At 40.0% G+C, this 16876-nt stretch overlaps 1 protein-coding gene across 2 annotated transcripts in view; it reads left to right on the forward strand.

The window, feature by feature from the left end:
* Positions 1-16876, forward strand: part of LOC110827831 (uncharacterized) — a 350935-nt gene that overhangs the window by 224772 nt on the left and 109287 nt on the right. For both annotated transcript variants that reach the window (XM_087341458.1, XM_087341463.1), the window contains exon 2: positions 5400-5588. In XM_087341458.1, coding sequence (XP_087197584.1) covers positions 5414-5588 — 175 coding nt within the window. In that variant the 5' untranslated portion in view covers positions 5400-5413. The remainder of the gene's footprint in view (positions 1-5399; positions 5589-16876) is intronic.

Genomic DNA, 16876 nt, shown 5'->3' on the forward strand with positions numbered 1-16876 from the left:
CCCTGTTGCAAGAAAGTTACAATTTCGAGCCCAGGGACCTCCCCTTCAGCACAACGAACACAAAGGGAGAAAAACACTCCGCCCTCGGCATGACCGAGTGGCCATCACGCCAAGAACTGCCACACACCAGTGATAGCTTATTACACGTTCAACTGGCTGGAAATTGTGAACCCTTCGGCTTTATCATTTACTACCGAGTGGTAAGTTTGTGTACCGCTCTCTTGAGCATTCAGTAATTATGAATTTTGTAATTACTAGATTCGTATGTTTCTCATAATAAACAGCTTTTATTACTTTAAAGGACATTAACTAGTTGATCTCTGTCACGCGGATGATTTGTGTTTTCTTCGACGTACGGGCTGTGTTTTTAATTATTTAGACGAGATTCGACTTCGATGTGTCAAGCTACCAGAGCCCGAACACTCAGGCCCCGTGTAAAGCCCACTGTCTATTTTTCATGGTATTTACCAATAGCCTAGGACGGAAAGTTACTACGTTGAGTATCGTTGGCTGACGTCACAATTACGGGAGTTGCAGTGACAGGACTCAAACCCGAGACAGCGGCTTGTTAATTTGGCAATCACACCTCAAATTACACCGCGTAGTGCGCCGTATGAGGGACTACATCTCCTGTCATGGGATCACCACACAAATGTCTGACCTCATTGTCGCCATGGGGACACATCGCCGCAGATTCAGGGTGCCAGGGACACTGCATACAAGTGTCCGGAATTCAACCCTCGGACACATAATCAGATATCTACCTATAGTACCTCAAGCTTCAACACCGCTAATAATAAGCACAAATATATTAGCTGATGAAAAGCCAACGTCTTTTGCAGTACACTTTGAGTGTGCATTGCTGATTTCACAGGATCTGTAAGGTTACGCACGAAGGTCTGCAGACTGATGATGGTGAATATGGCGTCAACATAATCAAAAGCTGAGACTGCAGGAACACTCACTCTCTGAAGCACAGTCGAAAGCTAACAGTTGCACAGCTGCTAAAGACATTCCCTGTAGTTTTACAAAAGCCGTAGCTTAATTACCGCTACGGGTCCTGGCAAATCCAGTCCCTACGCCCCACCGTCTACTTTAATGTCTTCCTTCAGGTGTTCGGATTAAATTGCAAATGCGATTATCGTATCAAAAAATGCGTGCTGCATGTCCCGCTGATCATCCTAAAGGTATTTGGTGGAATAAAAATTATGGAGGTCGTTATTGTGTAACTTTCTCCTACTTCCTGTCACTTCACCCCCCTTACGTCCGTACACTCCCCTCAAACACCCTCAATCAGTGTTCTTCCTTCGACGCGAGAGACAAACTTTCACATTCATACAAAACAGGAAAAATTTTGTTTTGTATATTTTCACCCTAAAACTTTCATACTGGAAACGGGAAGACACAAGGTTCTTAATCTAATTTTAGTAAGGATACCCTGAATGTAACCTGCTCCAAATTTGTTCTTGAATGCAATTCTGATTTCTTATTGCCAGGTGTGCAGAAATAGGAGGTTGCTTAAACGAAATCACTTGTAACTCAGACTCAATGATGTAGACAAACGCCCATTTCTGCGCGCACCCTCTCAACGAGTAATTATTATAATTTTATTGTGGGCGTGGACATCAGTCGCGAGCAGCTTCTAGGAGAGACCCGCCCGCACCCAGAAGGCTTTGGGCTTCCGTTTATGTAATGCCTCACGGCTCGGAGTGCCTTTCTCCCCCATTCCGCGATCTTTGGAGCCACAGGGTTCGATGCCCGAGTCTGTGTGTGTCCGCCGCGCAGGGTACTTCGCCGTAGAGAGAGAGACAGCAAGAAGACCAAATTTTCCTGCCTGTTGCGAGCTAGGTCCAATCTTGCGTTTTGTTTTGTAAATGTCGAAAGTTGCTGGTCGGTATCCCAGCCGGAAGCCTGAGCAGAGTGAGTTTTGTTTGACTGTTGGTCTCGTTGTTTGGCTTGTATGTTCTTTTTTATTTATACTTTTAATATATTTTGATTATTTGCAACTGCCTTTATATTATTTTGGTTTTAACCTCTACAATCCTGAGACTGTACCACCTCCCGGTGTCTGGGTGTTATTTCAAACTTTGTCAATTTCGCTGGTAGGGATCTGTAATCAAACTCAGTTTGTGTCGTATCAGGTTCACAAACAAGCAAACGTTGTCCTTGAGGCCCATGGGAGAGGTAGAAGCCCACCTCGGACGTTGCGTCGTGTAGAAGCTGACTGACGTTTCAGAGAAGTTTACTCACTTACCACCCTGACGATAGAGACATTGGGCCACTTTCTACCAGGCTAAGGATAAGGAAGTGGTTGTGGCCCATTTAAAAATGGCTTCCAGACCTCGCGCCGACAAGGCTGTCAGATGTTTTTCCAAGGCCAAGCACATTTCTGTGGGATGTGCCCCGTTATCCCACACAGCGTGGGGCGGGACCCGGGCGCTATGATTCCTGCTCTGATGAATATATCCGAATATGGCGAGCGCCCGAATGGGCAGAAACTATTTCGCTCCAGGTTGTACTGTACACCCCAGGAAAAGAGAACAAAGCAACGGAATGAGAGAAGGTTTCAAAAAATATACAATGCTGTTGTGGAAATCAAGGTTTACAAAAGTTCTCTGTCTGTTCGGAAGTTAAGAAAGGTCCAGCAGATTCATAGATTATTTGGAGTTGAACAAAATAACATCATAAGCGGCAAATCCATGCAAGTCACTAAGAACCTAACAATCGCTCAGACAGTCAAAAAAATTCTCCATCTTATATAGACTACCCCGAATACGAAGAATGGGTGAAAATCGCTATTCAGGGATTATATGGAATCCGTATATTCAAGAATATATGGTTATATACAATAACATAAATATTTAACATTTTGAAGATTTCCGTCTTCTGGGTTGTTGCGCTGTGTAGTCTGGTCGGTGTTTACCAACGTTTCAGAGGTCATACTGTCTCCGTCATCAGGGCGATGAGTATGAAGATTTCTGTCTTCTGGGTTGTTGCGCTGTGTAGTCTGGTCGATGTTGACCAACGTTTCAGAGGTCATACTGCCTCCATTATCAGGGCGATGAGTATGAAGATTTCCGTCTTCTGGGTTGTTGCGCTGTGTAGTCTGGTCGATGTTAACCAACGTTTCAAAGGTCATACTACCTCCGTCATACGGGCGATGAGTATGAAGATTTCTGTCTTCTGGGTTGTTGCGCTGTGTAGTCTGGTCGATGTTAACCAACGTTTCAGAGGTCATACTACCTCCGTCATCAGGGCGATGAGTATGAAGATTTCCGTCTTCTGAGTTGTTGCGCTGTGTAGTCTGGTCGATGTTAACCAACGTTTCAAAGGTCATACTACCTCCGTCATCAGGGCGATGAGTATGAAGATTTCCGTCTTCTCGGTTGTTGCGCTGTGTAGTCTGGTCGATGTTGACCAACGTTTCAGAGGTCATACTGCCTCCATTATCAGGGCGATGAGTATGAAGATTTCCGTCTTCTGGGTTGTTGCGCTGTGTAGTCTGGTCGATGTTTACCAACGTTTCTGAGGTCATACTGCCTCCATCATCAGGGCGATGAGTATGAAGATTTCTGTCTTCTGGGTTGTTGCGCTGTGTAGTCTGGTCGATGTTAACCAACGTTTCATAGGTCATACTGCCTCCATTATCAGGGCGATGAGTATGAAGATTTCTGTCTTCTGGGTTGTTGCGCTGTGTAGTCTGGTCGATGTTAACTAACGTTTCAGAGGTCATACTGCCGCCGTCATCAGGGCGATGAGTATGAAGATTTCTGTCTTCTGGGTTGTTGCGCTGTGTAGTCTGGTCGATGTTATCCAACGTTTCAGAGGTCATACTGCCTCCGTCATCAGGGCGATGAGTATGAAGATTTCTGTCTTCTGGGTTGTTGCGCTGTGTAGTCTGGTCGGTGTTTACCAACGTTTCAGAGGTCATACTGCCTCCATTATCAGGGCGATGAGTATGAAGATTTCCGTCTTCTGGGTTGTTGCGCTGTGTAGTCTGGTCGATGTTAACCAACGTTTCATAGGTCATACTGCCTCCATTATCAGGGCGATGAGTATGAAGATTTCTGTCTTCTGGGTTGTTGCGCTGTGTAGTCTGGTAGATGTTTACCAAAGTTTCAGAGGTCTTACTGCCTCCATCATCAGGGCGGTGAGTATGAAGATTTCTGTCTTCTGGGTTGTTGCGCTGTGTAATCTGGTAGATGTTTACCAAAGTTTCAGAGGTCTTACTGCCTCCGTCGTCAGGGCGGTGAGTATGAAGATTTCCGTCTTCATACTCACTGCTGTGAAAAACTCAAATCTTACATTTAACATTTTGTTAAAACTGTGACAGATGAATGCGGCAAACAAGGGGATTCAGCCCTGGAAAATTATTCTTAGGAAATATCAAACAGCCTTAAAGTTATTACTGTCGATACAATGACTTTAAACGTAAAGGTAAAATTGACTTGTCGCAGGTGAATATTTGTTCATTTCACGGCGCTTATTAAGTGTTGGGGTTTGATAGTGACTAACGAGACATGGTAAGATAGGCAGGGATGTGAGAGGAAGCGGTCGTGTTACGTGTTTTAGCGAACAGCTGCATGGAGATAGGACCCTGTCCCATAGCCATTAGCTCTTACAATTTGGGTCTACGTGTCCCTGTACTACTTATCATTTAGTAACGTTCCGTTAATGCTCTTGCCATGTGTAAGACATGGATTCTTCACTTCGGGTCGTGACAAGGCTAACTTCTATTAGCTTAAGAGACCGTGACTTTTTTCGAAAATGTTAACCGAATCCTTGGTTGGGGAGGGAGGATTTGGAACAATTTTGGCACACTCTGAATAAAATTAAGAAATTCAAGGAACAAAATAAGAAATGATTCTAAACAAAGAAAAACCGTTAGCGAGTAGTGAGTTTATTTCCGTAAAACGCCGTGTACTTCAGTTCTATGCAACGACATTTTTCTTCAGTAAAAATAGAGTGAAGATACTTGTATTTTACAGACATAATTTAACCTATTTCCAACACAGTTATTGTGTGTGAAATATGCAGTCTAAATTTGTATTAATCTTTTTACTGAGGTACTTCATGTATCCGGTGTTTCATTAAATCCATTTAGAATACAACTCCATTGATAAGTTCTTCAGAAGCTGATAGTCTCTCTGCTAATCAAGAACTTGCCTGTAATTAAACCCGAAGGTTCACTGTAAGCCACTGGACCCTGTTCGGGGCAAGACGAATCCATTCTACATCTGCACAACCTATATTTTTAAGTCCCAAAAAATTTTAAGATGATGTGACGTCTTTACCTGTTATGGGCTTTGCAGTAGGAAACAAAACCCATGCGAGCTATTTTCTTCGGCAGGGTAGGATCTTGAGTGTCATTAACGAGTATATCCGCTTCCTTGTTCCAGGCTGACGTGGCAACATGGGATTTGCACCTCTCTGGCTGCTGTTCTTGGTCGCTACCGGCCTGGCAACCCCACCCACTTGTCGTGTCTCAGAGTTCTTCTGTGACACCGGCCAATGCGTGGCGCTTGACCGATTCTGTGACGGGGAGGACGACTGTGGCGACAAGTCGGACGAGCCGAGATACTGCTCCCGTGAGTACTACTACCCGTTGCAAAAACTTTTAACTGACAGTGCTTTTTTTACATATTCTGTGCTTTTCACAGCAATTAAATATAACTTATCATTGTTCTTCACTCACAACTACAAAGCTTATATCAGAGGGAAACGATAAATAGATCTATTTAGTCCCTCGCCTCACAACAAGGACACACAAATATAGGTTAATTACTTTATTATACTTAATGAAATAAAACTACTGTGTATGGGACCTCTCGCTCCCCCATACCCTCCACTAGATAAATCTGGTGCTGTAGAATTCACAAATGACATGCTTTGAGGTCATTGAAGTAATTCCACCGCCCCTCCCTTTCCGGGTGGCTCGAAGTCTACAGTTCAACGTTGCCAGCTTTGTTATGACACGAGTTGTCAATTGTCCTCACTCGCCTTGGCTTAGCTGTACATTTTGCAACGCTGTACGACGATTTTAGCTGTGACCTTGAAACATGCGATTTCTTGATAGCTGCTATAGTTTTTGTCTCTGCGTTGACATATCCCAGTCAGCGCATTGGATCTGGTTTGTCCGATTTTGAAGAAATACGAGTATTTAGTGGTTGTTTTGGACGATGTGTACCGCACGCACAAATTAATCTCACGTGGAAGAGGCTGACATTGTCTTTCACTTACGAGTTCGCGTGTTCCAATTTCATGACCGCTTGTGGTTAATTCTGATAAAATTTAGCACAGGCGTCATGCGACTGAACATTCGGCCGTGAATAATTTTAATAATACAAATAATATTTGTCTCATATAAAATCTAAGTTGACTGACGGAGTAGTGCATTTCTGTTTCATTGGTGCTTTGGTTATTTTACGATGCTGCATGAAGTTTCGATGTTTTGTACAGTCAATGATTCAACTCTAAATTAAATCAATAAGTTTTATTGTTTTTGTTTTTATTCTGCTTATTATAGATATGTGCTTCTGTTGTGCAGTACTTTTAAAAAATGAAAAACAAATAACGTTTTCCAGAAGGATTCCCTACCAAAATTGTGAAAGCTGCCCTTTCCTACCCCTAATGCGTGCTATTTGTCCAGCTTATTGGAGACTCCTAGAACAATACATCTACTTGCATTCGCATTCATTCACAAAAAAGTATTGGCGCAACACCATTTTGCATTTAACATTGTGTCAACAGTAAACAAATGGTATAATCTGTGCTACCAACCTCTACATGAAATAACCAATAGCCAACTTCCGCATGTTGTGGACATGAAACTACTTATTTTGTGTTGGGAGTTTTTGAATAACCTGCGAGAATATGTCGTGGATATTTTCAGTCTCTTGAGACAGCGCCTTGAAGTGCGAGTTGAAAATCTGTCTGAGAGTTGAAATAAACTTATTCAGGGTCCAAACCATCCCCATATCGAGTCGGTACTGAGTTATTTTCTTAGGGTTAAAGTGGCCATGACCGCCCACATCCTCATTTTGCTGGGATTACGTGGAGCCCTTCCTCTACCGCCACACATTTCTGTAAGTCTTGGTGCAGAGTTAAGCACCAACGACTTCACTTTTCTCAGTGCACTGATACTCAATTCATTAATATCCACGACTTTTCTATTGTGTTCAGTTCAATTCAAATGGATTCCATTGCCTTGATGCGTGCATTGGATGTGAGAAATTTGTGCTAGTTGTTTTGGCAGTTCATTTCTTCTGTAATATACTAGCACGGTGTGCGTCAGAGTTGAGCTGTTGTGTGACGTTAAACTAGCTCTCCTCTCGCCAGGGTTTTTAGAGAGAAAAAATTCTTTGCAGCGTTGACCATCTACAATAAATATCAAATCTAAAACTTCTTGACGATTGTGAAGAGTCAATTGAATAAAAATTTACTTGGATATTATCCATCGTCTAGTAATAAAACGTAAAAAACGTAAAACGACGTTTCGGAGATGAGGCTCTATCTCCGTCTTCAGGTTCCTACTCAGTTGGGCCCACTAGATAGAGCTAATCCCTATCTCCGGACAAATTAAAAAATGAAAGTCCCAGAATAAAAAGGCATAACCACACCACCCATCTGTGGGACGTAAAAGAATAAATAGTATAAATAAAATTCGTTAAACACGATAAAGCTAAAAGACTTTCATTTTTTAATTTGTCCGGAGATAGGGATTAGCTCTATCTAGTGGGCCCAACTGTGTAGGAACCTGAAGACGGAGATAGAGCCTCATCTCCAAAACGTCGTTTTACGTTTTTTACGTTTTATTACTAGACGATGGATAATACCCAAGTAAATTTTTATTCAATCTACAATAAACATTACAATATATTACAAATATTTTTAATAATTTCAAATATGATTTAAATTATATTTCTCAATTCAAGCAGATCCACTTATTTATCTCTTCTCTGTGTTCTCGTTCCATTGATTCGACCATGTTCATTGACTTGCATTTGGTACATTATCTTAGTCAACAGTAGTCTATTTCGTCTATCATGGTTTTTTATACCTGCCACGATATCATTTGTTCTGCGACCTATCATTATATGCCATTAAGATAAGTTAAAACGCTTTAAACTTTGTTCCTAGTCTGAAAAAAGCCACTTAAGATATGTACGTCATTAATCCCACAATTCACAATTCCTTCCCTTATGCTCTGTATTGCCGGACATCTGTTATTATCGTCGTCTTAGACGCAGTGCGTCGTAAATCCTGTCGATCAGTAAATGTTAATGTAGGATTTGAGGTTCCTTAGGCGGTGAGTCTGAAGATGGCTGTCTTCTGAGTTGTTGCGCCGTGTAGTCTGGTAGATGTCCACCAACGTTTAACAGGTCATGCTGCCTCCATCATCAGGACCACAGAATCTCTAAAACGCTGGTAAACTTCTACCAGACTACACGGCGCTACGATCCAGAAGACAGCAATCTTAAATTAATGTTAACCTTAAAATATTACATCTCACGTGAGGTCTACAGTGGACTTCAGGATATTATGGCATTCTACGTGATTCATAACCGCCGTTTATCACTCGTTCCTCTAGATAATATTTCCAGTGTCGTGGCTTTTGTGGTCTGTCTGTAATTCTCGGTACAGCAGATTGTAATTGCAGTCTGTGTGTACGTACCTTTACGTTGGATCTCCTCCCCTTTTAATGTTTATGTGTGTTTAATTACCTACAATGATCTGTCCTTTGTAACGTCGCCTAATTTATGGTTGACAGCGTTGGTGCTTTGCTTCGTGTTGTATAAGAATTTGAAATAAAACTTTTTGTGACAGTATTTTGTTCGTTTAACATTTTCTCTGTACTCTTCCGTGTTTATAAATACAAAATATTCATGTGTGTCCGTAATTTCGACATTCCGTGCTGTCATGATGTCCCATTTTTTCCGTATTGTGCTTATGACATGAAAGAAATCTTAAAATATTTCTATCTGTCGTAAAAAATACTTAATATCCTTGAATATTTGTTGTATCTTGTTTTAAATTTACGTCTCTTGTGACCCGTACACACATGTTCACAACTGCTATCATATTTGTCTTGCTGGCGTCTTTACAGAGCAGTCATTTTTTATTTTGTTAAGATGCATGCGAATGTCTTTATCAAAACGGCGAAGTGTCCCAGTGCTTTCCTTCGGGCTCTGCCTTCCAGCCTTGTTCCTGTTTTGTCCCGTTTTTATACCTCGGTTGTCTGTCTGCGTGGTTGAGTCATAAATTATTAAAATGCCATCTACATATCTGACTCTATTCCTATTTTCCGTTAAGTCTGGATGATATTTCTTTTCAAGGGTTCGTGAAAACCTCTGGGCCATTGTGCTTGATGTAGGTAAATTCGCAAGGAATCCATTCTTCTCTGGAAGTAGTGTTGAGTTATGGTTGTCTTAATTACCTACAAAATTTATTTCTCTGTTCTGTTTTTGTTCCGCAATGATTAATTGTTCATTTAAGACTTTATTTCAGTTGAGAATGAAAATCAATAGTCACTTTAAGTTTCATATAAATTTACATTTTACCTGTTCTGTTAGCATTAACGTCGAATCTTTCTATAAAAATCTTTTGTTTAAAAGACAGTCTGCAGAAAATGTTTTTGCATGGAAAACATTTCGGAAGAGAAGTCGGTAATCGTATGACTTTCTGGCAACGAGGTCATAAAAATGGAGACATTAACTAAAATCCTATTAGACAGTGCATGAATTCATGGCAACGGATCTTGATTACATTTGCCACTGCTAAGGAACTAACGCCGTAGCATGATGTAGAGGACGTCTTGAGACACTGATGGTCGCCCTGATAGTCAATAAATTACTCTCCTTTTCTGGAACCCTTGGGTTAATAACCATGTTCTAAACGAACTGTCATAGAACCCTGTATTCAATTTGATCAATCCAATCAATAACCTTCTACTCTGTTTATTTATCAGCCGTTTAGAATAAATCCCCCTTCTACATCACGGTCTCCTAAGTAGTCTCTTTCATTCAGCGTTTACAACAAAAATTTCGTGTGCATTTTTCATATCTCCTATGCATGCTATATGCATAGGCCAGCTTGCCCTTTTGCCATTTCCTAAGGCTCCTCGAGGTGTAATTTTCTCCATCTGATTCTTAACTCTTCTTTGGTCCAGACATTACCTCATCACTCCGCTCAAGAACGCAGTGTTACATGTAAGCAGTCACTAAGTATCACCATTGATTCACGTACTGAGCAGCTTAATCCGATTCACATTTTTACGGCATATTTCGCCAAGATGACTACAGCTGCTCTTAGTATATTCCTGATAGTGTATGTTCTAAATGTCATGAAACTTGTGAAATTTTAGGTTCTCACGGCTTCGAGTAAGAATACGGCTGTAACATGATATGTCACGTCGTGTAGTCGAGAAGACGTTTACCGACGTGCTTGCTGCCTCCATCACCAGTGCTAGCACGCGCGTCTGAAACGTCTGTAAACTTCTACCAGACTACACGGCGCAACATCCCAGAAGACAGCCATCTTCGGACTCACTGCCGTGAAAACCTCAAATCCTACAAGGCCTAATGGATTCACAATTAACAAAAATACGTGCAATATTAACAGAACACTTAAATTCCTATCAAAATATAAAAAATAACTGCTTAATCGATTTTTCTGCGATTATAAAGCCTTCAAAGAACTTATTACTTCGTATGAAAAATTGTTAAATTCGACAATGCTGTGGGTTGCAGTTGTTATAAGTAACCACGAGGCTCTTTCCGCAGAAACGGAAACCAGTCCCTAAAAGCTCGATTTACTCTCGTTTTTATGTTTATTTTTTAACCTGAATATTCATCATCCTGCACCACCAGGAATATCCTGGAAGTGACGATATAAAACAGATACAAATCAAACCATTTTCCTTTTGTGAAAAGTTTATTAACAGATTTTTGCGCATATACAAATGTCACTTTTTGATTCAAGAGTCTGGGTAGTAATGCATTATGCATTGCAGTATGCAAAGCATGGGACTGCGGATCTGTCTCTTGCGTAATGGCATTCACGCTTAATACCTTGCATATTCAGTAATCCCTTCTATTTGCATACAACACGTGTACACACCATCACAGTTTCGAAGGGGTAAGGTTTCAACAGTATAAATTCCCTACAGAGGCCCTTTTTTCCGTCTATTCAACTACATCTTCTTTCTTATCCTGAAAAGGTTATAGGATCATGAGTTCTGTTTGTGTTTGTATGTGTGTGTGTCTCGCTTTACTGAATTATTAACCAGTGAGCGACTTTAACTATACTTTCTAGAATTTCTTGTTATGAAAAACTGGCATTCATTTTGTGTTTGCATTGCATTTATCCGTAACTCGGGCACAGTGCCACAGAGGTCGTATTTGAAATCCCGTAGTGGCTGCCAAGCATTTGTATTCTCTTAAAAAAATTATCTCCATGGAATACAGTTTTCCTGGAGAAACTGTTTGTCGGTCAGCTTGTAATTATACCGCCCCGCTTTGGGGTCCAACGTTTCATTACTGGTACATTAACTCACCACCGGTCTCTTTACCGATCCATATTATTCCAATACACACATCATATTATGCTTACTTTAATTTTTCGACTTCTTATCATCGTTACCTCATCATCCTCATCCCAGTTACCTCTAGGCCCTTCGACTGAAATATTGTTCTGCAAATTTCTCATCGCCCCATGCATGCTACATGTTCTGAGGGGAGTAAGAAGAAACTTGAAGCACATCTTTACAGTATTACGTGAGTGAACTGATTGGCTACGGACAGGAAGGCCCGTGTTTGATTAGGCTACCCACAAGGTCAGTGACTTAGTTCAGTTCTTCAACGTTTCCTCATTGGTTTTTTCTCGACCTGACCTAACCTAACCTGACGTAACATAACCTAACCTAGTCTCTTTAACCAGAGGCTCTTTCAACTTGGTTCAATCGCCCGGAGCTTGAAGCTACAATCAAGGTCAGTGACTTAGTTCAGTTCTTCAACGTTTCCTCATTGGCTTTTTCTAGACCTAACCTGACCTGACCTAACCTAACGTAACATAACCTAACCTAGCATCTTTAACCAGAGGCTCTTTCAACTTGGCTCAATCTTCCGGAGCTTGAAGCTACAATGAAGGTGAAAACGTGTGGCGCAAATAAAGACATAGGACGTATGTAGGCCTGCTAATGGCGTCTGCATAAAGTTCGAAGTAAATGAATACTTTATACACCAACTCCTGACTGAATCTCACGAAAAATGCATGCGCAGAAGCTTTCAAAAGTCAGCCACGTTGCATGATTGCTGTTTAAAAAAATGACTGTTTTTCCAGTTAAGTTTGTGTAAGAGTGCACCATGAAGAGAATGTTGGCGCGGTTGAGAAAATTATACGTGAATATTTGGCGAACATTTATTGCGGAACCGTTATAAGGACAGAAATTTAACTTCAGTTTTCTTATACCTCTTCTAAGTATTTCGAATTATTTACGAAAGGGAACAATTGTTATATCATGTTAGGAATGTCTGTAACATACAGTTTAACATTTGATGGCATTTAGAATAGTTTGGGCCTCTTTTGTATTTGGAAAACATAAGCACTTAAAATAGCACAAAACAATACGTACTTGCCACACGACAATATTACCTGTCATTGTGAGATTTCAGGTTCTCACAGCGAGTAGAAAGACGAATATTTCCTGAGTTATTGCGCCGTGCAGTCTGTTCGACGTTCAACAACGTTCCAGAGCTAACGAGTCATCATTGCTCACGTGATGGAAGCAGCAAGTACCTCTGAAACGTCGGTAAACTTCTAGCAGACTACACAGCGTAGCAACTCATATCAAATCTCATGTCTACTCATTTGTGTTTCTGGAGTTCACTACGCTTCCACTGAGCATAAACATTTACTAGCGACGTACGTTTCCTTGTGTTCACAGCCACTGCTCTGTTTCAGTATGAAATTCCTGTTCGTCGCTATGAATTCGTCGACGTTTCTGTCCATGCTGCAGATCTTCACCCTGTACTATTCCTCTATTTCTGCTACTTGTCGCCACTACCCCTCCCAGAATCCATTGCCACAGTTCTTTACGACCGCAGGGCCTGCAGAGAAAAATCACCGGTTACTTCGTTCCCAAGAACATTTCGTTTGACTTCGTCTTTGCCAATTCAATAGTACGCATTTCGCATGTGTAAAGAGGTAAACGAATATCTTCATTGCCATGTTAAGTCAATAACTGCTCCACTGTCAAAAAATTATCCATACGCGTTATTTTCCTCAGAAGCTACTTCTCTTCTTTTGGAGATAATTATTTTCCTCCAGAAACGTCGTGATTTTAAAGAGTAGACGTTGGAAAAAGTCCCGACAATGAATAATTTTAAATTATTTTTATTTTTGATTGATACCCACAGGATGGTTTGTTTTATTGCTCTGAGTACAATGGAGCTTTGTCCATCACAATGACCGAAGCAGATGACGAATATTGTATCACTACTCAAATTTGTTTTCTACAAATTTTACTCACTACTTCTTTTGGGAGCTTTGTAATTAAATAGGCCTCTTCGAAGAGAACCATTTCGTGAAACAATATATACCAAGTTTATAATTAGTCCTTATAAATATGCAGTAACTATTCCTTTAGGATCACCCTTAATTTTGCCAAAATTTATCAAACATTTATTTCCTATCAATCTAAGTTTAATCTAAGTAAAATATATATTTTCCATCCGTATTGCTGCATTGTTTTATTCGTATGAGATATTTTGATGGCTATAAGCACGCTCATTGACGACAAGTTGCGATTTTGTGATGTCTTCCAGACAAAGCCCACGTCTTGAGTTGGACTGTACCGCCAGTCAATTTTCTCAATTATGACTGGCGTAAGTTTACGGAATGCGGACACGAAATATTTTAAGATTAGACTTCTGTATTGTCTCTGAAGAAGGAGACAGCTTCTTTCTCCGAAACTTTATCATTTTCCTATAAGCTCACGCAGCGCCATAAACCATAAGACACTGACACATTTACCTCGACGAGAATATAAAATTTCACACTTTTAGTGTTGACTGTACTGAAACATGCGTGCAGATGGCAGATATAAAACTAAGCGGAGGGTAATGAAACTCTTGTTGTCATGTATCGCGGTAACTGCTGCCCACAAATTGATCTTAAATGGCTCGTACTGAATTTAATGAGCGCAGTGCGCTGCATAAAATAACCCACTCGTGAAATGCATTTCACGCGTTCAATAACACATTGACTGCACGGGCACTTGGCATCAGATTATAATTGCGACCTCAAAATTTGTAATCTGCATAATTTGGTCAAAGTCAACATAACGTGTCCGCAGGCAAAAATATTCCTGTTCTGAATACATTATCGCTTTAAGGGACTCTGGTGAAATTGGAGGTGCAAAGATGGCGGGCTTGATGATGATAATAACAATCTATTCTGATTAATAGAAAATATCTATTGTTTCTTTTTTAGCGCAAATTTGTTCAAATCCAATGCAGATAAGTCAGGCGACACCAAAATTGGTTCCTCTTTCACACATATGCACTACATAAAATATTTGTATAATTCAAACCATTGTTATTAATATTATTATTTTCATTATCATCAATGTATAATATTGGTCTGAATAACAATATCTAGGTCTATTATATTTGATCAGCGGTTACATAATCTGGTAAAACCATCTCATTCGTGGTCTTCCTAGATACCGCTCTCCTCGAGCTCTGTAACCGAAATATCTTCTTCGTAATCAGTAAAATGTCTGTCTGTGTACGTGACTTATTCATTTCCCTTGGTATTCCGAAATGTAAGTGGTCCTTTTGTTAACCTTAAATAAGGATAAATTGGTATGATAAATTATTCTCGGGCTACCAGCCGTGTCAGGTTGTTTATTGGAATAAATACCAACGTTTCGAGAACCATGTTTGTCCTCGTCCTCAGGGTATTGAAGACTTCAAGACGAAGATGATTCTCGAAGTGTTGGTTTTTTCTCCTTTCAATCACCTGACACGGCTGGTAGCCCGAGAAGAATTTGTTAGACTTACTTAGTCCGCTGTAAAATGTCCCAGATCATACAAGGATCATTTGGATTAGGGAAGCAGACCATTCCAAATTGCACTTATTTTTCTTGTAAGTAAATAAACAAACGTAGAGAAACAAAGCGATAATTTATTAATAACTTTACATATTTCTGTGCTTGGAATTGTGATTCATGCACGACATAATTTTCTCATAAATGCTCTGTACATTGCACGCTGTGCACTTGATATACGTCACTGGGACTATCTCTTTGGTGATTCGAAACGCCATTTTCTGTATAATTTTATTTTTTCCTGTACACTGTTCAGAAATGCCATATTCGTCATACTTAATCTTATATTAATTATAATAACAAAATATCTACATCTTTTTATAATTTAAAGAAAATGTGGAGTTCTTCTACAATAAATTCCGTTCAGCACGTGTCATCACAACGTTTTATAAATGATAGATCAACGCCACAACTGGCAGTTACTTACAGAAATTCGACCGACAGACTGCAGCACTGTACGTCAGTGTTTGGCTCGGTTCGTCCGCTTATATTTCTTGCATGACCTTCAGTCCGCTGGTGCTACACTCTAGTATCAGGGAAAGTAAACATTCCCCATCTTCAATGTTACTACAATTACCAACCCCATTAAAATTCACTAACTTCATGAAGATGACTATCTTCTGGGATGTAGCGCGGTGTTATCTGACATGTCGGTAAACTACTACCAGATTACATGGCCGAACATTCCAGAAGACAGTGTCTTCGTAACCACTACGTCAAAACCTGAAATATAACCATTCCCTACTTGACGTTTCGCTGGCAGTGGGCAGTGAAATGGATTTCATTTATTTCTCAGAATATGACAGCTGTTAATGTGTTTCATGTAATAGGAGACTGGTTCTTTTAGCAGAGATATTTTGTTACCTTGAAGGCAGTAAACAAATATTGCGACATTATTTAGACGCTTCGCTACATAATGGAATAAGAGATGGCAGTGTGATTAAATATGGCCGCTGGCACAAAATTGTCAGGTTTTCTGAACAAATTACACAGTTGTCAGTTTTTTACGAAAATTGTGTGTAAAATCTCAAATTTATCCGCAGAAAAGTCGGAGGTAACGTATGAAAAATTTTAACTCCTCGTACTACTTCGATGTATGTGGTGAGACTAGAAATAAATAAAATGTCTGTTTCAAAAATAATTTTGTGTTTTGTGTACAATTTCCGCTAGCACGTGTTTCATCCATAGAGTATTAGGTAACTTGGTACCAATTGTTATTTATTTATCCCCACAAAAGGGAAAGTTTATATAAATTTTTATTGTTCTATATTTTAGAAAAATTCTCTACACTTGAGGATTTTTTCAACACAAGTTTCTTCCTGTGTCTCTAGTTTCTTGCACAAAATCTGAATTTATTAGACGACAGAACTAGTTCTCATTCTGGAATATTTTCCTTGTCGCCGGCATTGTTAACCAAAGAGCTTTTCAAAGCAAAAGTGTACCCGGTCGATAAAGCACGATTGACTATTCACGCTCTCTTGTAATGAAATCTAAAATAGTCTATAGCAACATTTATTCTGATAAATGTAGTAAATGTCTTCCCGGTGACGTACTTTAACTATGAGCGGTGTCTTTGCTACTTTTAACGTGGTAATTATATTGTTTAAATATGTTTTAAAGGTACCAGATAATGCTAATTACATTACAGTGCAAATAAGCGTTATTGTTACACGACGTTCAAGTTCCCCCTGTTCAAATATTCAACGATAGAACCTTTGTTTTCAGGCTGATTGCGTCTAGTGGGCTTAATTGAAGCTGTGTTCGAAA

This window comes from Zootermopsis nevadensis, unplaced genomic scaffold, assembly GCF_977971745.1.
Source record: "Zootermopsis nevadensis isolate Lab colony 2312 unplaced genomic scaffold, Znev_1.0 Znev_ptg000003l, whole genome shotgun sequence".
In the NCBI taxonomy this organism is placed as follows: domain Eukaryota; kingdom Metazoa; phylum Arthropoda; class Insecta; order Blattodea; family Termopsidae; genus Zootermopsis; species Zootermopsis nevadensis.